The 24,500-nt window shown below is 41.3% G+C and overlaps 3 protein-coding genes across 3 annotated transcripts; 1 reads left to right on the forward strand and 2 right to left on the reverse strand.

The window, feature by feature from the left end:
• Nucleotides 1-467: 467 nt before the first annotated feature.
• Nucleotides 468-10,203, reverse strand: LOC146507103 (TBC1 domain family member 10A-like). The gene is made up of 9 exons (XM_085180222.1): nt 9,453-10,203; nt 7,993-8,092; nt 6,258-6,365; nt 5,659-5,765; nt 5,447-5,561; nt 4,347-4,412; nt 3,643-3,832; nt 3,411-3,565; nt 468-2,623 (listed from the first exon to the last, which is right to left on the reverse strand). The coding sequence occupies exons 1-9, from the start codon at nt 9,632-9,634 to the stop codon at nt 2,117-2,119; spliced, it is 1,530 nt and encodes a 509-aa protein (XP_085036348.1). The 5' UTR covers nt 9,635-10,203; the 3' UTR covers nt 468-2,116.
• A 124-nt stretch (nt 10,204-10,327) lies between these two features.
• Nucleotides 10,328-16,140, reverse strand: sf3a1 (splicing factor 3a, subunit 1). Its single transcript, XM_085180220.1, has 16 exons — nt 16,042-16,140; nt 15,841-15,919; nt 15,159-15,268; nt 14,864-15,068; nt 14,505-14,762; nt 14,338-14,412; nt 14,095-14,245; nt 13,800-13,996; nt 13,492-13,609; nt 13,097-13,404; nt 12,764-13,009; nt 12,470-12,677; nt 11,508-11,662; nt 11,002-11,103; nt 10,839-10,910; nt 10,328-10,718 (listed from the first exon to the last, which is right to left on the reverse strand). Exons 2-16 carry the CDS (start codon nt 15,886-15,888, stop codon nt 10,617-10,619), a joined length of 2,355 nt encoding a protein of 784 aa, XP_085036346.1. The 5' UTR covers nt 15,889-15,919; nt 16,042-16,140; the 3' UTR covers nt 10,328-10,616.
• On the forward strand, nt 16,133-21,478 carry ccdc157 (coiled-coil domain containing 157). Its single transcript, XM_085180221.1, has 10 exons — nt 16,133-16,457; nt 17,588-17,738; nt 17,845-18,535; nt 18,610-18,687; nt 18,809-18,978; nt 19,109-19,285; nt 19,384-19,546; nt 19,830-19,969; nt 20,111-20,175; nt 20,249-21,478. The coding sequence occupies exons 1-10, from the start codon at nt 16,210-16,212 to the stop codon at nt 20,478-20,480; spliced, it is 2,115 nt and encodes a 704-aa protein (XP_085036347.1). The 5' UTR covers nt 16,133-16,209; the 3' UTR covers nt 20,481-21,478.
• Nucleotides 21,479-24,500: the final 3,022 nt, after the last annotated feature.

The following is a 24,500-nucleotide window of genomic DNA, read 5'->3' on the forward strand; positions in this document are numbered from 1 at the left end:
CAAGAGATGACTCTGGTCCGCCATCTGCTGGTGAACATGGGGCATTACATACAAACAGGTCTAAAGATCCCAGCATTTAATAACAATCTAGATTGACAGCAATCATATATGCAACACAGCCACTTATCTGCAAGACTAAAACTTATGCCACGGGAGTTCTGGAGAGGATCTCCTTTTTAAAACCTAGTAGCAACAGTAACACTTTTAGAGTGAGAAAAAGCATTTTAGTGGCAAAGGTTCCCCTGAATTTTTTTTTCCCCCCTAGTGTTACAAATGCTGATCAAAAAAAAAGAAAAAAATATATATATACACCGTCTCTGACTGCAAATGACATACATAGCTACCTCTGTAGTATCTGTAACTGCATGACAAAAAATATAGCAGTATACACTTGAAAATACAGTTCATTACATATTTTTTTTATATCGTATGTACACAAAGAGCATTAAATTAAAATATGAGTGAAATGTAAGGATTTGCGGCACAAGCAACTAAACTATTGCATAAGGGGAGAGTGATCGCTTGATAAATGTCATCTTTTTATATCCCCGCTGCGTTTTATAACTGAGCTGAGCACGCGCTTTATTAGCAAAGACTCTTTTAATATTAGTTATGCACAAACACATTTAACACACGTGCACTTGTGTTTGTCAAGACTCCCTTTACCATTGTATTGATAGTTGAGGAAGACTAGGAATGCCACCAAAATAAGACTGTGGTGTTTTGCAGGGGGAAAAAAAGAAAAGACAAAGACCCTCACAATCCATGCATGCTACCGCATTTCCCCCCAAAAATACAAACAGCTACAGAAATCCCAGTAAATCCTTAAATCCCGTGATCCCTCGTGACTGCACAGAAAATGAGCCTGGTCACGTGCAGGGGTCGTAGATCGTCTCAGAGTAACAGTCTTAATTTGCTTTGGAAGCTCTAGCAAAAAACAAACAAACACCCAAAATACAAAAATGAATCCAACACCTTAATGGTTTCACATGTCCAAATAGACCTTAAGCAGAGCCAAAAGGAAGGTCAGCGCCCATTAGGTGATTTGCTTCGTGTGCACAAACACAATCAGGCAGATTTGCATTGGGTAAGAGGTGGTCTTTAAAATGATTAGCTTTTAAGAAGGCAGGAATGTGTCATACAGTGAGGAAAGTCCAGTGTTCTCCACTCTGATGCCTGGGAATGACTGGTGAGCTGAAGTGGCAGGAAGTGCCTCACACAGTGAGAAGAGGAGCTTATACACAGCTAAACAGCAGTTCAACTGATTCAGGAAAAACAAAGAGATGTTTTTGTTTGTTTTGCATAGCAGGACACACGGACACACACGGACACACACGGACACACACACACGGACACACACACACACACACCTATTACTCCATGTTTTAAATTGTATTTAAATAACTAGTGCTTGTTGGAAAAGACTTCCTTACTTTCGCCACTTCAGTCGCTAAATTTAATGCAATTTTTCACTGTGAGAGAAAATGTAATCTCAACTTCAGAGAAGTACACTTGTACCTCCTCCCAATTTTACTGAATCCCATCCTCGCTGTGGTTGCCTCTCCTAAGAGCATTTATAGCTGCAAGGCTGCCCTCTAGTGGAAACCCCCCCCAAAACGAAATACAAAGACTTGAGAGGCTGAAATGTGTGGCGCGTGCATCAGGAGTTTACATCCTGTGCTGCATATTATTACAAGAAAACTTGAGTGAAAACGCATAAACTGCAAGAATTCCGGCACCTTATTAAGATTACCGAACACTTGAAATACACTGCCCTCAGTAAAGCAGTAACTTGTCTCCCTTCCAAAAAAAACAATACTGAAACTTATGGTCTAAATAAGAGAATCAAGCATTAAGAGGAAGCATCCGTCAGCTCTGTAGTGACAAATGGCAAAAGCATTTAAGTAGTTTTATACATGGTAAAGGTGCTTTAGTGTATGCTGTTAATATCAAAGGCAAACTTGTGTGGAAATGAGCAAATGCATACAAAGTAGTCCGATATTAGAAAAAAATAGGTTATGCTGGCCACTCAGAGATTTCGGCAAGGCTGGCTGGCTGTTGACGGAAGAGTGCTGGTGCTTTGTCGACACCCACTCACCCACACACACTTTCAGAGCTACAAGTATGTGTCTTGCTCTGTGCTGCTGAGGCTTTGTGTAGATCGCTGAAGAGTAGATTCTTTGGCAGAGGGGAGGTCTGTAGGAGGTGTTTTCTGCTCTCCAGCTGAGTCCGTTTCAGTCTGCGCCGCGGCCTCTGGCGTCACACTGTTGCCTGGAGGTGGGGCAGGCGGTTCTGTGGATGACGATTGAGGGTCACTGAGAAGAGGGTAAGGATTGGGAATCTCCTCTGTGGGCTGGGATTTTTTCATGCTCTTCTTTTTCTTACTCTTCTTCTCCTCCTTGCCCTTCTGCAGCTGTGGGGTAGTCTGAGGCACTTCAAGTACAATGGTGGGGTTCTGCTGCAGGTCCTGGCGCCTGGGTGGCTCAGCCAGCATGATGATCCGAGCGCCGTGCATTCTCGGAGGCGGTTTGAAATTGAGCTCCCCGCGGTTCTTCTTCCAGCGCTTGAGCTGGATGTGATGCTCTCGTTCCACGTCTCGCGCCGTCACCGGCACCTCGAGAATCTGCAAAAGGAAAAATCAAGTCACCCGGTCACTGCTGTGCTCACATGTTCCTTCCATGACTGGCCATTGTACTGAGACTGTGAACTTTGTCTGCAAATGCCAAATGACCACCACACACAGTCAAGCCGGCGCTACATATAACAGGGGGTATTGTTTGGGAAGACAGACCCTCACACAAAGCTCGATACAAGGAACCAGACACCAGGCAGCCAGCACCCTGGTCAATTTGTCTGTGTGTCACTTTAATTCACTCTCTCAGACTCACTGGTGTTCTCTTGACTACTTGTAGGAACATTTATTGTTCCCTCTAACTCCTCCCTCACAATATGACACAATGCTGTTTACATCACTGCCGGACAATCAGAAACGACTTCTCAAAAACAAAGTCAGATCACATGTTTAGAACACACTGATATCAGCAAAGTAAAATAAACTGTTTTTAAATCATATTTTCCTTGATTCTTATCATCTCATTAAAGTAAATAGGTAACTGGGTATCCTCACATAACTAGGTAACTCATGTGATGAGAAACATGATATCTGGGATGTAGTTCCTCCTTGAAAGAGCAAACTAAAGGACAACTAGAGACCATCTTTAGGCATCTATATGACTCGCTGCTAGTGCAATACCTTCAGTTTTTGGAGACAGTTACCACATTCAACTCTAGGCCTGGATTACACTTCTACTAGCTGCAGATCAAAGATCAGAATCACTGGCAGGACACAGAGGACTTTGCTCATGGACATTTCAGCCTGAAGGCAAAGCAATCTGGGAAAAACCCCTTACCTCTCGAACGAGGAAACCCTCCTGCATGTATCGAGGCTCTATCGCCCTGAGAAGCTCCATGGTCTCATACTGGCCTTGGCAGGCCTTAAGCTTCTCACGAGTTCCCAACATGCACTTGAGTAGCACCAAGCCCACTCGGAAAATTATCTTCACTCCTAAAAGGAGGAAGAAGGAGCCGATGAGTCAATTTCAGAGTAAACAGGCTCTATGAGGCACCGCTGCAGATACATACCATCGCAGAGGAACATGTCCCAGACGCGCAGCACCGATGCCCAGGGTAGGGTTCTGGAGAAGGCACACATAAACCATTCAGTCATGTAGAGGATGGGGTCGATCTTATGTTTCTCCAGATGCCGGAAGGCTGGAGGGGAGACGCGTCGCAGCAGGGCGAAGAGTATCTCTCCATCTAACTGTATAGCTTCCTGAAAGAGGGAGCGGTGGGACACTCTAAACAAAAAACGTATTGTACTCTGCATTGCTGGTGCTGAAATGAGATATGCACATACACGCTCATCTATTAAATTAAACCAGTCCTTATTTCTACACATTGTTTTCCCATTATGCACGACTACCCAGATTTTGCACTTATGAGGAAACATTTAATTAGCAAACCTTCTTTCGTAACATGGAATTCATAACTGCAACAGAAACCAAGAGGAGGCAATTATTACGCAAGAAAGTTTACTCAAACAGCTTACTGAGAAAACAAGTCTGTAAACAGCCCACTGCCTTCATCAGAAAACCATAACCACAGTGCCACTGCGTCACACACACACTGTGGGAAACAAAATACACATTCTAGTTTTGCTAAGCAAAAGGCCTACAAGTAGGTGTGCACAGCTCTGGTAGCAGTGAAGTCAACTGAGGCTATATTCTCTTTGCATTTCCAACACTGAGCCATGTCATCATGAACGCTTTCAAGTGTTTCAGTCTCACCAGGCCGGGACTGTAGTAACCAGGAAGATACTTCTCACAGATCTGGACCAGCCCCCAGAAAGCATCCTGTAGAATCACACACACATACACACAATGTAAGGGTAGTTCTTTGTTATACTTAGAGAGGCATTCCAGGGGTCACAGAAAATCTGGAAAACATTAGAAATGTTCTTTTAAATACAAGATTTTCCCTTATGAAGCACTCGGGCCCCCTTAGGACACTGGCCAAGTTGGTGTGTATAGTGCTATTGTGTCACACAGTGTGGTGTCAAACCAAAATCCTTTCCCAAGCAACTATCCACAATAAAAAGCCATCTTTGCAACACTCCGGACACTTATTTAGCGGGTTATTTTTTATGCTTTACCTAATTGACTTAATTGAAATGCTCACCAGGACAGAAAACTGCATATATATATATATATATATATATATATATATATATATATATCACACATCTGATAAATCCACTTCAAAGTCTGCTCTCTCTCTTATGTCTGAAGTTCATACTTTATGTTGTGACGATGCAGTGCCTTACGCGTGGAGAATTTTCCTTCAACATATTAATTGCTTAGTGCTTTTAATGACCACAAGACTTTCCTCAAACTGACAGAGTGTATCTAAAAATCACACACCATGTCTAACAAAGCTAAACTGAATAAGTGGAATTCATGATTCCATTAGCTGATACTCTGACATACATGCAGAGACTTAATCTGTGGAATGATAGGATTTTTCCAGCGATGCTATCTGCCTCGTTTTTTAGTTCAAAATTTCCAAACCCTTTTACAGTCACCTTGGCTGCTATCATAATCTCAAATTCGATGTATTATTTATACTATGGAGCAGCTCTGGAAATCATCTACAGATTACATCATTTGTACACTCAGTCCCTCTGCAGTTCAGCTCAAAAATACTTTCCTGAGGTCACAAACTAAAACTGAGCCTTACAAAATAAAAGAAACAGCACTATTTCTATTTTTAGTGTGGATTTTAGTTTTAAAGACCATAACAAGTCTTCAAGTGTTCAGATCATCCACACCAAAGGACATAATTTATATGGTGAGTGATGGTGTGTGTTTGTATTGAAGGCAATTCGTACCTCAGCAGGCATGTGCATAAGCAGCACTGCAGCAATAGGAGCCTGGGCCTGGCAGTATCCCTCTTCTGGTCTGTAGAGAGTATAAGCCTTAAGAACACGGAACAGGTCCTTCTGCCTGCACACACACACAAACATGCAACATTTTAGCATATTCAAACAAGATGCAGTAAACAACTCCCGTGTTGCACGTCACATTGTGGTAGACTGCTCACCCGTGTCCTCCCCGTGACACAAACATCTCGTGAAAAGGAAACTGTCGATGGAGGTCTTTCTCAATTACATCAAGCCATTTGGGATCTCCCGGCTGGCTATCCAGCTCCTGACAAAAAGAGCATGGGGGACATGAGAGTGAGATCTCTTTGTGATACGGTATAAGTGATTACACTGTCTTTAAGTAGGAGGACTACAAACCCCTGATTCTTTTTTATAGGATTTAGTGATCTCAGCAATAAATTAAGTTATTCATTCACTATAAAGGTCACTGAATTGTCTAATCACTGCACGAGCAGAGGCTAGTTTTAAACTTTATATTTGAAAAGATTCAAGATCTGCATCATTATTCATTTGATGCTAGCATGCATTTTGAACACTTAACCTGAATAGAAAACAAACCAAAAAAAAAGATCAATAATAAAAACTGCCATTGCTCCAGCTCTTTGGTAAAACTATCTGGGTTCTCACTCAAATGAGTAATGCTTGTGGATGACCACACTTTCAGTACCAATTTCAAATGAAATTTAAAAATGAAATGAGCTCAAAGTAGAGTTTAAGCAGAGATGTGAGGAGGAAGTGAAAGAGGAAGCCGTCGGACCTGAAACTTTCCTTGGTTCTGCTCTCTCTTCACCTTCCCACCAGACAGGTAGAGCCATGCACGGCCTCTGAGGGCAGGAGGAATTCCTTTCTGGCACCGCAGCCTCACCTGAGTCACAGAACGAAAGGGTTTCCCAAATAAAGCAATATACCAAAGGACCATGGGAGAATGTAGCTTGAGAAAAGCTAAGAGAGGCAATCTGGTACGCAGATACAGCAAATGGTTTTCATCAGAGAGCTGCCACTGGTATTTGTTCCCTTTTTTGAATAAGTGTAGTTTTGTACTTAGAAACTAACAGCTTACACTTAGGATGCATTGACTTGTAGCACTGCATGCACTCTAAAAACTCTTACAACCCAGTGAGTTGACTTCCTTCTTTTCAGCAATGAAAATGGCCAGTTACTACTTATCTAGATCACCAATTTATTTGGCATATGCAAGATCAGAATTTGATCAAAGACGAACCAAAATTTGGGGATATTCTAACATCTGAGTCTCTTATTAGAGCTTCAGTTATACATGTAACATTAAAAACATGCCACGTGATTTATATCTTCAGGATGCAGAAAACAAAACTTTATCTCCAAGGGGGCGATTACTTAAGGTGCATAGAAACATAAACAGAAGTCATACACAAACACTCTACCACCTGTGACTCAGGGAGTAGAGCGGGTCGTCTTCTTATCGGAACGTCAGACTCCTCCAGTGTGCATGCTGGAGGAGTATCTTGGGCAAGATACTGAACCCCAAAATGATCTAAAGGCATCCAGCAGCGTGCGAGTGTGTGGAAGGGATAGGCATAGAAAAAAGCTTGTTGCTGCAACTGTAGGAAGAACATTATGACCTTCAAAAGGCCCAAAATATACTAAAATGAATGCTGCAAAACATCACGTTGATAAAATTTGATCTCAACTCGTGCCATCTCTCCAAGTTGAGGCTTTGCAATCTTTCAGCAGGACTCACAAACAGGTGTTGTCGCAACAGATTAGCTGACACGACCTTCACATTTGAGTCCTCTTGAGACTTTTGACTTGACTTGCGTTACCCTTTCTGAGCACATTTGTTTGCTCTAAAGCAAAGCTGGCACACTTCCTCAAGAACATTACAGTTCTTACTGTACAATTATTATCAATCATGGGGGCACAATAAAGGATTAGAAACCCTGACCTTTATTAGTACATGTACAGCGAGAAAAGGAACACTTTTTGCCGCTAAATTAGCCGTTTCTGTCATGTACTGAGCCACTTTTTTTTTTTTTTTTTTTATTCCTTTTGAAAGAGAATCATTTTATATGAAGCCAGTACAATCCCACCCTGAATCTGAAACCGTCAATTTGTCATACAGTATATGCAGTGATACAGGGACGGGGTTGTCTCCTGGCTTGCTGCCGATTCATGGGTGTGAGGTTAAGTTGCAGCTTTACGTCGATTCGCTGAGAGCATTTCACACAGAACCAGCTAGACAAGCAAAGCTGCAAAACAAAGTGTATACAAAGTCTGGTCCTTGTGCAATCATTTAATGATACCGTTTGCTTTGTTTGATCATGTGTGAGAGTACCTGTGACTGGGGGGACAAAAACAAAAACGTCCTAGAAACGACACAATACAATTCAGCAAACCACCTTCAGGAACTCTTTAAAAGAAACTGATCTGGTGAACTTCACATGGCTAACACCATGGAAGGCATACAACCAAGCCACATGTTTTATGTAACTGATTTAACACCTGGTGCTGACCTTATTGAATCGCTTGATCATCCACTTGTCCCAGTGGCTCAGCATGTCCAGCCACTTCACCTCTCTTTGCCTGAGCACCGCTGGAGGTATATCCTGAGCTCTGGTTACACAACAGGAGGGGAAAAAATTACAAAGCTCAAATAATTTTTTGCACTTTTTTGCTTGAAATGACAGCAAACGACACATCTTCTCTTCTTTTAGCACAGAAATAATTAGACAGGTGACAAAAGTTTGCTTGTTTTTTGCAATAAGGCAAGTCTGAAATAAGCCTCCAAATTGGCCCAAGCTTTAAAAAGAAAACAATCTCACAAAGACAGTTTATCGTTCTGCATCTGCCATCAGATCTGTGTGTGTGGCCATCACTCATTTGCAGTCAGCGAACTATAAAAGTTACAAACTCAAGACCTATTTAATGTCAAAGCTCTCTGATCTGAAAGAGCTGCAGTCAGGATAATTTAACAGTAAAATATTTACAGGCAAGGAGGGAGGGGGGAGTCAAGGACTTTACATTATATTCTCAAACAGAAAAAGAAAACGTAAGCAAGTATAACCTACATTAGGAATTGTGGTCTGATGCTTTACTATGGTATGTAATTATCTCATCGGCACAAGCCTGTAATTGTAGGGCTGAAACGTCTTCAAAGAGCTCTTCTTATTTAAGACAGACCTCTTCTGGTAACAAAGTGCTGCCTATGTGTTGTAGATCAGTGCAAGACTATACTGCAGCTTCAGCTCCCAGAACCTTTAAACAATAAAGAGATACGTTTGTTGCCAAACAGTACAAGCTAAACACTGACTATCTACAGAGCTGAGCCAAAAGAGGCCCTCAGCTAAAGAGGCACCAAGAGCTGCGGCTCCAAGCCTGCCAAAACTCTACAAGACAGGAAACTCCCAGCCAGCCGGTGCTTGCCATAACTTTCACCCACTCCTTCCACTGTTTCACTGCTGTCATGCAGGCACCCAGCACAAAAAGAAAAACGAAATAGATGTCTTATAAAAGAAGGTAAAGAAACTGATCTAAACTGTATTGCCAAAAGGCCAGAGATAAATTAAATCCAAGCATGACACAGACAGCCAGAAGTGCTCGGTCAGCACCCCCCACAACCTCCACCACCACCGCAAAAAACTGTGTGACAGACTAAAAGAAAAACAATTTAACATTACATGGCAGAAATAAGAAGATTAATACGACTCATTTAATCCTCATCTACGCGTTTGCTGCTTGTGTTGACTGTGGCAAACAGAAGGTAATAAAAAAAAAAGAAAGGAAAAAATAGAAACAACACGGTGCCACGCAGCTGGTTGGGAGCTGTTTGTGGCACATAACAACACCTGCACAACTTGTCATCACAACTAATGCACAACAGTAGGCTGCAAATTTACTACCTAATATTATTATCATCATTATCATTAAGCATGGCAAAACAACACAGATGGCCTCAGAGTTAAAGGAAACTTACGTGTCCTCTGAGTACTTCTGCGCCCCACCAATAAATCCATATTTATCCGTCTGCCTTTCGCTGGCGAAGCCGTTGATCTCCGAGTCGGATCCCAAGGAGCTTTCGTCGTCAATGTGACTGCTGCTAAGAGTCCTGATGCTCCCCGTGTCCACAGATCGACGGCCGTTTTCCATTTTGTCCATGGAAGAAAAAAAAAACTAGCCTTCTAGCCGGGACAGCTAACGTCAGCGAGGTTGTGGACAACCCAGAGTCAAATCTGCTCCTGTGCATATGCTGTCGAGTCAAACTGCACCGACGCCATGATTTCTGGGCGCGAGTTAAACTTTCCAACCGCTGTTTTGTCCGTAAATCTTTTCTAAGGGTGCGTTCCAACCGCTGGGTCACATTAAACTGGTTATGCTTGAGTTAACTTGAATGGGTTTTCCCCCAGTTTTAACATTAGCCAGCTAACTCTGCGTTGCTAACGTACTAAAAGTTAGCCTTAACTGCTTGTGACAACAATCCCAAACTATTTCTACATTGACCCCACCTTCAACGAACCGCCGCTACATTATTATCTAGTTTTACATAGTTAGCCGATTACTTACTAAACCACCTGGTTAACGAACTAGTACATTTTGTCCTCGGCTAGCTGTGGCTTGGTTTTGCCGTCCTGTCATCCCACCCGAGAATACTATACAGATTTCTACATCTCCTAGTATCCCAAGCCTACCGCCCTCGCCTGGGCTTTAACATCCTAATGTTACGTGTGCCCCTAGCGGCTGCAGAAGAAAGAGGAAGCGAATCCCATGTCTGCTCTTTTCTGTGAGCACATGTGACCTGTCCTAATCCATGTCATGTTGCTAGATTTGCAAACGCAGCAGCAACAAAACCAGACCATTTAAAACTCCTTTATTTCAATGAATGGATCTTGTGGGCTCTACATGTTGTTACAAATTACCACTTAAGTTGCATCACAGAGAAGAAAAAGACTGAAGCAAAAGTATGAAATCATGACTCCCATCCAGAGTATTATTCTTTTAACCTTTAAGGAGGACATGTTGTTTGCACACAATTGTATGTAAAATGCCATATAATGCAAACAAAAATGTAAATTTTATGACACAACAAACAACAACAAAATAAAGCAACAAAAAAATCATGTCTTCTTTCTGCAAGGATGGCTCACTTCTTTCTTCCACCTCTCTCCTTCAGTGCCAGATGAATGATCGAACCGTTGCTCATGTTGTAGTAAGCCAGCGAGTTGGAATCCTTGATGAAAATACCCTGAAAAGAAACAAAAAAAACAAAACAACATCAACAACAACAAATTAATAAATCAGCACTTTATATTAATTAATGCAGATGAGATCAGACATTCCAACAAAGCCATGAGCAAATTTTTACCTCATACTGCAACTTCTGTTTTCCTGCCGGCATGCCTGTAGCTTCATGGATTTTGACTTTAATGACAGACACCTGCGGAGACATTACATTTGCACATCAATAAGAATGCTGTGTGTGAAACCACTAAACCTTAAAGAGAGAAAACAAACCACATGTTGCATACCTGGTCTGTGACTGGGACAGTGAAATTCAGCACCTGGCCATTCAGCTTCCATTCACTCTTGTCCTGCATGTTAGGAACCTGTACTTTAACAGCCACTGGACCCTAGAGACAGGAAAAAGATTCAGGCACAAAAACAGATGAAACTACATATCCATGTTCTACTAAGTAGGTTAGCTGTGTTTATTTTCAACTACCACAGCTGGAAACAAAGCCCTATATTCAAAGGAGCTTGCAAAGAAAAGCATCTGGACTTCTTTAAGTTACTTGAAGTTCCTTTGACTACGATGACCTGAATGACTGAGAACCTTCACAGACACAAAGCCCTATATTACTACCATGTACACAAAAAGAACTTTTCTTTTTTGCATATCTGAGAATCTTTAAATGAATCTGATGGTCACACAAAGTCCCAATCCAGTCTACTGAACCATGAGAGTGATGTGGTAGCACTGGTAAATTATAAATGTAACGTAACACCTTTTCCACACTTTATTGATCCAACAAACCTTGTTTCTACGAAGGAACTCCTCCTCCGGAATCAGGTTATCCTCAGTCTTCATCTTCTTACTGACAGGCTCATCCTCATGAGGTGGGGGTGGGTGGATAGGTGGTGCTGGAGCAGCACTTGGTGGCTGTGGCACAGGTGGAGCAGGAACAAATGCTAGAGGAAGGGGAAAAAAATAAGGTTATTTGAATTTAAATATAAAAATAAGGAAGGCTGTGTATAAAAGGTTTGGTTACCAAATTACTCCAAGACAAGTATTATTTTCCCTAACAATGGTCATCTAGTTGTTTCTCATAACCACTTTAACCTTATAGAGTTGACGGATGCACAGGCATGTCCAGAACACATGATTGATGTAAGATACTATAGCAGCTATAGTATCTTACATCTATAGCTATAGTAGCTTACATGAGTCATGTGATTACGTGCAGACTTTAAACCATGTTCCAGTTTTTAAATTGTCTTGATAAGTATGATTTTATTTGACCTACGATCAATAATTTATGGTATGCTTTTGCTTGAAAATGTGATATTCTAAGGAAAGCGATTGCAAAAAAAAAAAAAAAATTAAAATTAAAATACAAAAAAACAAAAAAAACAACACCCTACTGGTGGAAAAATATAACACATCAACCAATCAGAAAATTATATGGAACACGTGGCATTTGATTGCTGGGGAGAAGTTGTGGGAACAATGGCAAAAAAAAAAAAAAAAAAAAAAAAAAAAAAAGAACAGCGACACCGATAGCAAGATTTGAGAATTGCAAGCCTGCCTGGAGTTTAAAGATAGTGTGTAGTCAGGAATAATCAGTGTTGCATCTTATTGTGACACCTGATTGTTTTGTAATTTGTTGTTCCAAAACAATGCCTGAGCCATTACCTGCATTTTATCTAATTCAAGAGCAAAATCAAAAGTAGTAAAAAACAGCCAACTATACCCTTGACCCTAGGGGGTTAACTTACGGGCTGGAACAACCATGGGAGGTGGTCTGGGAGCCATGATGTGAGGCGCAGAAGGCGGCATGGGAACCACGTTAATGCGGGGAGCAGGAATCATGGGCGGCATTGGGGTAATAACTTGTCCTGGTGCAAGACGCACCACAGGAGCCACAGGTGGTCTCGGAATTACAGGTACAGCAGACAAGAGAGTGGTGCGTACTGGTGGTGCCACCTGTTACATAACCACATTACGTGTTAAGAAGGTACATATGTACAACAAAAAGCATTCAAATGTATACAATTACAATTTTAACTTACAGAGGGTGGGCGAGGCACCGCTGTGACAGGGGGACTGGGTTTAGGCAAACTGGGTGCAGAGGAGGGGATGGGTGGCTGGTGATGAATTTCACTTGGCTTGCTAGGGCCAATTTTCTCTTTAGTGTCATCTTCTCCCACCAGTCCTTTGGCCTTGTGAATGGCTTCTATCTGCTCTTGCAGGGTGATGTTGGCCTGCGCTGCCTGCTGTGTACGAGCCATGCTTCCAGAATGGCCATCCCAGGTAACCTGAAATGCAAAAGAATACAAATTATTATTGTTATTATTATTGTTAAAGACAGTTTTATAAAAACTGCAGTTACTCAGTGTTTTTACCTTCTCCTCTGGCTTTTGGATTTCTTCTTCCCCAATCTTTTTACCGATGGCCGTCTCTTCCACACCGAAGATATCAGTACGCCTCTCAGCCAGCTGTTTCAAGCTGCTCTCGATATCCAAACCAGGAGCATAAACTTCATCCTCAGTCTGTCTGTCTCTGATGCTGCGGTCTCTTTGCTCCAGCCAGCGTGGATCTAGCAGACCGATACGCATGTGCTCTGGCATCTTACTGGCCGGGATCTTCTCACCGGTAATGGGAGAGATGAGGTACTCGTCTGGAACTGCAACTGAGGGCTGAGGCTTGGATGCTGTAATGAAAAGGTAACATTAGTTAAAAAACAAAAACAAACAAATTGTACAAAGTAAAAACTTGCTCACATAACAAACAGTGTTACCTTTGGGGTCGTAGTCTTTGCGAATGATAACCTGATCTGGAGTTGGAGGCAGTGGAGGTGGCATGGGGGTGTCCGGTGGCAGTGGAGCCTTCATGCCATCATCCTCATCATCAGATCCCTAAAGAAAGCAGCAGGGATGAATCAATTTTGTTACCAGATCTTAAAGTTTTCTTCTTTTTCTTTCTCCAAGCAGTGGGTTAGAAAAGATGTCATTTAATTAAAAGAAAAACATATAGTATCAAATCTATAACTGGTCAGACACGAACAGCTTGCAATCCGCAGTAATTAATTACTCCATCATTTCTAACCTCATCCATGTCCTGCACTTGTGTGTCTTGATCAGGCTGTGAAGGCTGGCCTTCACCCCTATCCTCCCGCTCATCATCTTCACCATCGCTCTCCACTTCCATCTCTACCTCCTCACTCTCTCCAAACTTCTCATAGCGCTCCTGGATCAGGATGCGAGCGCCGAGCTCCTCTGGTGTGGTAGGTGGTGGGAAGTGGCCTAAGGAATTTGAGATGCCAATAAAGATTAAATGATTGTACCAATATTTACAGGTGGGGGTTACTATTTAAAGATGTAGTTACTGTGGTTATAATTACCTTGTTCATTAGGCTGGAAATCCACTGTTTCGACCACTACAAAGTCATGCCAGTCAATTTGGGCATATGCAACTCGTTCTTTCTCCCTTTCCTCCTCCTCCTTCTTCCTCTCGCGTTCCTGGTACTTTGCCCATTCAACACGGTACCTTACCTGATGGTTGGACAACAGGACATATTACAACCATGGGAAAGAGCAAATGTAAACGGTTATTTTGAGAAGCAGTCACTGTTAAAACAGAATACCTGGTCCATAACCTCTTTTGGGTTCTCGGCTTCCTTCTTGAGTTTGGTCAGTAAGCCTTTGGGAGGGATCAGAATCTAAAGGATTAAAGTCGAGAATCAATATAATGCTTAGAAAGTTTAGAATCACCACTTGAACACACCCAGAGAAGCCCAATCTGTTAAGTCACCTTAGTATACTGCTCCACCAGCTTGGTGAAGTAATTGAAAAGGCTGTGCTGTGGTCGCAAAAAGTCAAACTGGTAGTTCCTCTGTTCCTTCTGCATGAGCTGAGTGAGAAACTGGCGCCCATTGCGAGCAACAAACTGGGCAGTGAGCTTGACAACATCCAGGTCAAATGCTGAGATTGATGGAGGGTCTGCAATGAACTCAAACTCAGGGGGAGGTTCTTTGGGGACCACTGTCTCCTGAATCACCTGTGACTGAACCTAAAAAACATGTAAAATATTAGTCAGGGTCAAAGACTACCAGTTTTATTTTTTTTATTAAAAAAATAAAATAAAGTGCAAAGTGAAGTTCAATGACTTACTTTCTGAGGAAGCTGCTGGGACTGTTGCATAGCCTGCTGCATAACTTTGGGCACAGCTGCAGATGGCTCTTGAGCTTTCCCCTCCTTAAATTCATTGACTTTGTGGCGATAGTAGGCATGGTAGGGGTCATTCGGGTTGAGGAAGTTAAACTTTGGATTGTTGATCTCATTCTGACGGATTCTTGCCTCAAATTCAGGCCCGTTCCTGTGAATTGGCAAGAATTAGTTATGCCATATACATAAAATCCAGTTACCATTACATATTTAAAAAGCTGCCACATATAAAATAACCAACCTTGCAACAAAGCTGGCTGTCTTGTCAACAATGTTTCGGACCTCGGGAGGTGGATAAATGATACCAACAATAGGTTTTGTGGCTGGCGTTTCTTCTGCTGTTGAATCATTCTGTTGTCGCAAAAGCACATTTGTTAGTTAGAATAAAACAAAGAAGGGTTAGATGGATAAATAAAAGAATAAGGTAAAAACAACAACAACAGTGGACCACTTGACACCCACCCGATGTTAAAGCTTTTCCAACTACACCAAGTAATATTTCCCCTGCTCTACAACAATTTACAACACTCAAAGCATAGACAACATTTTGAAAAACTTTCGCTGTAGTAGTCCACACCATACGGTAAAAACTACCAAGTCCTCTGATGAAAGTAGGTCGGTGAATTTTCTACGTGAAAAAATGTGGTTCTGTACAAAACACATTGATCCAAATATCCGTTTTCAATTTAGCAAGTAAGCTAACTACAGCTAACTACGGGCTAGCAAGGTTTAATGCTGCGACCTCAAACATTTAGCGAAAGAAAAAGAAATAGACGCTAGCTGTTCGCTAAATTCAAAAATCACAGAGACAGTTCAAAGTATAGAAAGACAAAAATTAACCCAGTTCACAAGTTAGCCGAAAAAAAGCAAGCAGTATGTAGGCTACACTGCTGGCATTAGCTAACTAGCAGCGGTACCCTTACCTTGTTGTTAGCCTCCGGCTGAACGATTTGAACAGGCCCAGGCGGCATGGCTGCGACTTATTGTAAAACTGGAAGTTACCTGCAAACACAAAACCAACAAGAAAATATACGTATTTTAAACACTCCTTTTTAGCACATGCTATGTCAACAATAAAGGCTACAGCTAAAAGCTTAAAATTTGCCGTGGTTAAACACACTTACTACGTCGCGCTTTCGTTGACCCAATGGAGATGAATTACTTCCGGAAATAAACCGCACAGCATTGTGGAACTTGAAGTACTTTTTTTGGACGTTGCCAAGGAGATGTGGTATCAACAGACTGCACAGTGTTTTTCAGAGCTGTGTCATTTATAAAATAGTTTGTCAGACATGAGTCAGTTGCTGGGTAGTCAGGACTGTATCGAAAGCCTCCGAAAAGACCTGGTTGACCTTCAGGGAGCGATTCTGGACGTGTTTTCTCGAACCGGACCGCTCCGCTTTTCTTCCTGGAAGTTCCCGGACAAGCACTCCTGTAATCTAGACATGGTAGCTCTGCTAGAGCAGTATGACTTTGTGGACGGGGAAGATGCGTTCAATCAGCACTCCCACATTGTTTTACTGGAGTTGGTGGTTGACAGGTAATACATAACAATGACAATTTTATTATATAGCACATTTACATGAAAGCTCAATGTGCCTAACACAGAAAATTAAGAAACATAAAAATGTTAGATGTTTTAATATTGTTATTATTATTACATGCACAGTGAAAATAAACGCTGTTTACAATGTACAATGAAATTCTTATTTTGCCAGTGTCCCTGTTGTGCCCATGCCTTGTGGATGTTTGCAAACAGACCTGTACAAATTAGTGCAGTAGCAGATAATGATAGTACAGTAACAGCCAACAGTAGTGTTGGTGTGGGAGAGGGGCAGTGCTGATTGTCTCATTCAGGAGTCCTATGGCCAACAGCTAGAAGCTACAGAGAGTATTAGTGCTTGATTTCAGTGTAGTGATGTGAAGGCTGCTCCTGTGATGCAGGAGCAGTGTAGTGATCCTGTGATTTTAGTCGACATGCCAGACTTTCTCAGCCATCTTAGGAAGTACAGTCTTTACTGTGATTTCTTGAGAAACTTAAGGTTTCTCTAATGTGTGTCCCTTGGAATTTAAAGGTTTTCACCCTCTCTACCTGTCTCACAGATGCCTGCTGTGTGTATGCTGCTTTATCCTTCTCTTCACATAAAAAAATCAAGAGTTGTCGGTCTTATCTGCACTTAGGAAGAGATTATTTTATTAATAATAATAATAATAATAATAATAATACATTTTATTTGAGGGCGCCTTTCAGAAACCCAAGGTCACCTTACAAAAAACACAATTAATAAAAGGAACAGTAGTCATAAAATACATAAAATAAGTTAAAATTACAAAACAGAGCGTGACAACAGATAAAACCAACATTAAAGCGAATAAGCCAGTTTAAACAGATGTGTTTTGCTGACACCAAGCCACCAGTCCTGCCATTTTGTTTTCTATATGCCATCAGTGATCAGCCTAATGATTGCGGTATCATCTGTGAACTTTATAATGCTGCTGTTTGATGAATAGACATGAACAAAATCATTGGTACCCTTCTGTTGAAGGAGGAAAAACTCACACTAATCACTGAAATAACTTGAAACTGACAAAATAAATAATCAGCAAAAATTGACATTACATTACATAAACACATAATAATTTATTTCCCTCCCTCTCTGGCTGAACAAGACTGCTGCTTCTTGTACAAAGCTCCAGTGCTTACATTGACCGACTGAGGGGCAGCCACAGGAGAGAACAAACGCCACAGAAGGGATGCCTGTCAGTTGGTCTCATAGTCACAAACTACTGGAGTAATTTAGTTCAATTTGCCAACATAAAGGTAGGCAGACTGCTTCATTTTAGTGAAGGCATAATTAAAAATAATGGCATAATGTTGCCAGTTAACTGATAGATCTCAGTGCTTTATGCTGTCTTTCCTTTCTTAGGAGACTGAACTCAGTAAGAAACAGATGGAAAGAAACAGTGATGAGACAAACACTGCATCACCTGTCTCACCTCAAATGAGCTCAAGAACCGACTTTTGCAGGCATTGCTTGTCTGCTTGGTCTTCAACGAGCACATTTGAAATTTCCCCACAGAATCTCACATCCTCCAGTCCTGCCCACAGCAGTCCATGCTCTCCTGTGTTTAGCAGTCAAAACAAAAGCTGCCAGACTGTCGAATCATCACTCATTCCATGCGATGTGTGTCATCAAGTGCAAACTCTTTTGAGAAAGACAGGAGACGCTCTGGTAGACCTGCTTCAGAGCGAGGGCCTGCCCTCATCTCTGCAGCCTCTCTTAGCAGCTGTGGACGACTCTCTGGAGCTGGGACGCATGACAGCAGGCGATGTTTCCCAGTGGGCCAATGAACAGCGCAGGGACACGCGCAGGCTGGAAAAACACCTTCAAGATGTGCGCTGTACGGTGCAGCCTCTTAAAGACAGACTAGCAGCGGCAGAAGAGGAACAGAAAAGATTCAGGTCCCAGCTGGAAAGAGCACAAAAAGAGTTCAACCAAGAGAAGGAAAAGCTTCAAATAAATTCAGTCCAGCTTGAATTTTCGCTGCAGAAAGCACAGAGAGTCATTAAAGAAACAGAGAAAAGGCTACATGAGGACCAACAGCAACATAAGAGGGGTGAGTGAAATTGTGAATAAACATGATGAGAATTCACTGAGATCACTTTTCTACTTTCACATTTTTGAACACAGACACTATGTCCTTGGAAGAGATGAATTTCAAACTGAAGGAGGAAATAGCATTGCAGCAAAATACCTTAAAAGCACTGGGTAAGACACGCACCTAAGATCAATCTACAACCTTTCTTTCATTTAAAAAAAAGAAAGTATGTTTTGCAGAACACACACAAAATAAATATTTATGCAGGCTAAGAATTTTTTTGTGTGTTAGAACATGAAAAGAAAGGACTGCAGGAGAGTCTGAACACCTTACAAATAGAGGAAGAGGCCTGTTCTAAACTGCAGCACAGGATCCAGCAGTTAGAGAGTCAGATCGCCGACATTCAGCTCCTGCTTGATAAGGAGAAAGTCAAGTACCAGAGTGCCTGCCGTCAGCAAGAGGTCAGCATCACAGCAAGCATCTGATTATTTGTTGTTTTCCACTGGGCACTGTGACAGACTCGCTTATGTGTGAGTCACACAGCAGTAATCAAATAGATTCATACAGGTGTTGTTTGGTTGTGAAATCCAGTCAATGCAGGCAAAGCAGAAGTCTTTGTTAGAGAGAGTTGACGCTCTCGACGAAGAGTGTGAAGAGCTGCAGAAGCAGCTGGGGGAGAGAGAGGAGGGGCAGATCGGCCTACAGAGTCAGCTGCAACAGATGTCAGAGGAGAAGGAAGAACTGCAGGCTCAGCTCACTCAACAGCAGGTAGATCAGAGCTCTTAAATGCACTTTACCCATAGTAATACCCAAAGAAGACATGTTTTAACCAAGTAGTATATGCTCCTATATTTTTTCCCCATCAGGACCTGTGTTCGAAGCTCCAAAATGAGAAACAGACCCTACAAACACACACAGATGAGCTAAACAACTGCGTGGATGAGTTGAAGGAATATGTGCAAGCTTTGAGAGAGAGGGAGAGGCTGTTGGTGGCTTTCCCAGAGCTCAGCCCACTGGCTCAACCACAGAGTAGGCTGCTATGAACCACCTACTAACTAACATTACCTGTGTGTATGCAAATAAATGTGGCTTTGCACCTGTCGAGCACTAGTTCACTGCGGCTATTAATACTTTGGAAAGCACAGAGTGCTAGTTTGACAGACTTGGAATTATAAGATCACAAAAATGACCCAGTACATTTGCAGATGAAAGAGACAGTAAATCGGAAAAATCAGTGCACATTAAAGTATTACTCTTGTCTTCAATCTTGTCATTTTTAAGGAATATTTCTAATTTTATTCCATGTAAAAAGGTACAGGAAATGTGCTTCTGGATATGCAGCAGCAACTGCAAGCAAATAGCATTCGTATAAAGGTTTTGGAGCAGGAAAATTCCACCCTTCTTAGAAGTCTGGAGAAACTGGGAGAAAGAGCACAACATAATGCAAGCAGGGTAAGTCATTAGGTAGGATTCTTGTGATGCTACATAAATAGAAAACACGTGAATAGACGTATATCATGGATGAATAAACAACTTCAAACAGGGTTTTGTGGTTGTTTTTTGCTGAACATTATATGTATGCATTTTTAACAGGAAGCCTCCACTCAGCAGACACCGACTGCTTCTCTGTCCAGCACACCAACAGAAAAACGTCCAGCGTAAGTATTCTGCTCTTCAGATTAGTCTGAGTGATACTGTGCATCCATTGTTGCCTTCTTCTTTGCTCCACAGGCAGAACAGTGATGCAGCAAGGCTGGGGTACGTTAATAGAGGAAAGGAAGCAGGAGGAGGAGAGAGTGGTGTGGAGTCAGAGGATCGTGTGTCCACCTCCCCCTCGTCCATACAAATCCACCTTCAAACACTCCACCTCAACACAGCGTGCACTGCTCCTAAAAGACCCGCAAAAGTACACAGCCCTTCTCAACTTTCTCACTCCCGGGCCTGGAATCAGAGGAAAAAATAAAACAGTGGAGGTGTGAGCAGAAGCTGCTTTTGCAAGCAATATACTTCGTTAAGAATTACTGGCAAAAACTACAAGTGGCTAATTTTCTTTCTACGTAAATGCTGTTTTTTTGAGTTTGTGTGATTACATATTGTCATTATGTACAGTTATGGCAGTTAATATTACAGTTAAGCTGGATTGCTCCATAATAAACACATTATTAATAAAGACTGTTTTTCACCGCTGTTAAAATAAGGCAGTTATGGCCCCTGCATATTAGGTTTCATAAAATGTGATATGCTTTCTCAAACAAGCCTGGATGTATCTGAATGGACAGCCTTCCCTCCGGATTGATCACATGGTTCTAAGTAAATAGGTAAAGTACCTTGAATGTCACAGAGACAGATGTCAGTGTCATTGTTTGTGTGCTTGCTGACAAGGATGTGGGAGTTTCCAGGGAAACACAAGTGCTTGCTGGTTTCACTGAATCCCTTCTGACCTTCAGGTCAGTCCCTGCAGTGTAAGCTTTCAGTAAAATTGAATTGAATAAACAATCGCGTTAGTATAAACACTGGCCTTTTACCAGTTTTACCTGAATGGACACATGACCTGTCATTTCAGTCACTTCACAGACAGCATGTGACCTGAAGGTTAATCCCTAATTGGCTTAACTATAGCTGTGTAATCAAGCATATAATTTAAGGTAATTTTAAGCTCTTTCAACCAGTGCCATAGATGTCACTGAAAGTCATCTTTAAAGCTATGCTTGACTAAACATTTCTTTCTTATGAAGAAAGATATTTTGTCATTCTAATGAGCAGTTTACCATGAATAAATATAAACTATTGTTTATTTAGCTAGTATATACATATGTAAAAAACAACAACAACTTAAATGTGCCTCTATGATCTAATGGAAAATTTGTGCTTCACCTCATTTAACCTCAGTGTACTGTTGGTGTGTAGCTGTGACTTTCTTGAATAAAGAATGAGTTTGTAGTTTTGAAAACAAACTAAATGTGAATTGTGTTTAATGTCACGATGCAGTCTGTCTTCATTATCAGGGTGGTGCCCACATGACTGCAGGAACTGAGCTCCCTATGGCTGAACAGCCAAAGATTATATCAACACGATGGCAATAAAGGAGCTGCTATTATTTATTGATGCTACTACGAACCCTGTTCATGCTGTATTGATCCCTCTGCAAAGGTTTTAACTTTCTTTCAGAAAATCCGTTTCAAATTATTTCCACAACAATTTTGGCAACAATAATGGAATCGCTCAAGTGATTTCTTCTCTGCTTTCATGTTGATTTAGGAAAACCTGCAGGTAGACTCAATGAGTCTGAAAGAGTGCTTACCTCCGAGCAAATTATTGAAGAGATGAGTGCATGACAGCTGAGAGCAGACAGAGTCACTGCTGAAATCTCAATTGATAATGAAGCCAGAGTGGAGAACAATTGAGACCAACATTAATTTCTGATTTTCAAGGACATGGGTTATTTAATTGAAGGAATTTGAAATTTCTCTGTGTTTGGTAAGACAGTCCACCATTCAGGGAAAACTTCGGTAAACACAGTTGGCTTGGGCTGATTGCCACAGGCAGACTCAGGTTATTGTTGGTTCCATGAGTGACGACTTCCTGGGGCTGAATTAACAATAGACCTTGGCTGTCATTGAGAATCTAGTGATTGGGTCTCTGAGATTCAAAGTGAGCATCCAGGAACTAATATGGGAAGCTCCTAAAGTCCTAAACAGAAAGGTGGCTCAAGTTAAGTATAACCTAAAATAATCCAAATGTCAAATTTATGAAAAACATGGTGAAAATATTGCAGCAATAAAATTTGTGGATGCACTGCATTTTCAAAAAAAAAAAACTGTATTTCAATCTATGATAAAATAATCCAAAAAAGTGGGAAGACGGTGAAAAGGAAGAGGAGAAATTACTTAAAATAAAAGTAGTATGTGTCATTTAATGCAGATTGGGGAGATTATTTTCTTTTGACAGGACCAAGCAAGAATCAGAGAGAGAAAGTGTTAACAAGCAGGGATGAAAAATTATATTAATTAAATGTCTCAGTGTGTCAGAAAGAGGTAAACCTGGACCTCTTGCTACCAATTAGTCACCAGTCAATGAACTTAGTGGTTAGTACAGTATATAAAAACTGTAAGATGCTTTCTAATGATTGAACAACACAAGATATTTACAATATGAAGACACTGATCTTTTATATGGATCTTTTAAGCATGCATTTGTGTTGTCATCATGCTGTCCTGCCAACTTGTTAGGTTAAGATTTGACATGAAAACTAGTTGACTGCCATTATGTCAGAGAAAGATGGCTTGACTATAACACAAGTGAACAGAGTGTTGCAGATGGTTAAATATGACGGAGATTTGCACACACACATTTCTCTTTCAAAAGCTGAACAAAACGATTGGCAAGATTTAGGGTCATGGCCATAGCTGGACTGGCCATCGGCCCACCGGGCAATTTTTCGTTTTAAATGGGCCGATGTTTTGTTGTTGTTGTCTTTTTTTCTGTAACAGTGTAAACAGTGAAAGGTGGCGGATTGGACAGATGCTGGCAGACGTGTAAAAATAACTCAATTGTTTGGTAGTGGCTATGGTGGAGCTTTCACAGATTCAGTAAAATTAGCAAGTGGCCAGCAGGTGGATGGGGGAAAGGGGAGGCGGAGGTGGAGAGACCCAAGGCGGCTGCCGGTGTTGTACCAAAAAGCGATTGTCTGCCAAAAAGTGATTTCCGGTATTTGCCAAAAACTGATTGCTCGTATTTAAACTGCTATAAGTAACTTGTTGGGCTATAATATGTGAAACATATGTTAAATGCATCCCTCATGGATGACATAAAGTCATATTGAGCCACAAACAACATTCGTGTAACAAGGTAGAAGCCGCAATCAGTTTTTGGCAGTGACTTTTATATAACCTTTTATAGACCAAGACAGACTTTTAATTCATTTGAAAGCCTGATGCTTAACATTGTCCACCCCAGCTGTGAAACTCAGAAACCAGTCTTACTTGTTATCATCTATCGTCCACCTGGGCCTTACACAGAGTTTCTGTCTGATTTCTCAGACTTTATATCTAATTTAGTTCTGAGCTCAGATAAAATAATTATTGTGGGTGATTTTAACATCCATGTAGATGCTAAAAATGACAGCCTCAACATGGCATTTAATCTGTTGTTAGACTCAATTGGTTTCTCTCAAAATGTAAAAGAACCCACCCACCACTTTAATCACACTCTAGATCTTGTTTTAACATATGGCATAGAAACTGAACATTTAACAGTGTTTCCTGAAAACCCTCTCCTGTCTGATCATTTCTTGATAACATTTACATTTACAATAATTGATTACGCAGCAGTGGAGAGTGGACTTTATCAAAGTAGATGTCTTTCTGAAAGCGCTGTAACTAAGTTTAAGAATATAATCCAGCCACTGTTATCATCGTCAATGCCCTGTACCAACACAGAGCAGAGCAGCTATCTGAACGCTACCCCAACAGAGGTCGATTATCTTGTTAATAATTTCACCTCCTCACTACGTACGACTCTGGATACTGTAGCTCCAGTGAAAACTAAGGTCTCTAATCAGAAGTACCTGACCCCGTGGTATAATTCTCAAACACGTACCCTAAAGCAGATGACTCGTAATCTGGAGAGGAAATGGCGTGTCACAAATTTAGAGGATCATCATTTAGCCTGGAGAAATAGTTTGTTGCTTTATAAGAAAGCCCTCCGCAAAGCCAGAACAGCTTACTACTCATCACTGATTGAAGAAAATAAGAACAACCCCAGGTTTCTCTTCAGCACTGTAGCCAGGCTGACAAAAAGTCAGAGCTCTGTTGAGCCAACCATCCCTTTAACGTTAACTAGTGATGACTTCATGAACTTCTTCACAAATAAAATTTTTATCATTAGAGAAAAAAATACCAATAATCATCCCACAGATGTAATATTATCTACAGCTACTCTTAGTTCCATTGATGTTAAGTTAGACTCTTTTTTTCCAATCGAT

The sequence above is a fragment of the Neolamprologus multifasciatus genome, chromosome 12 (assembly GCF_963576455.1).
Source record: "Neolamprologus multifasciatus chromosome 12, fNeoMul1.2, whole genome shotgun sequence".
NCBI classification, from domain to species: Eukaryota; Metazoa; Chordata; class Actinopteri; order Cichliformes; family Cichlidae; genus Neolamprologus; species Neolamprologus multifasciatus.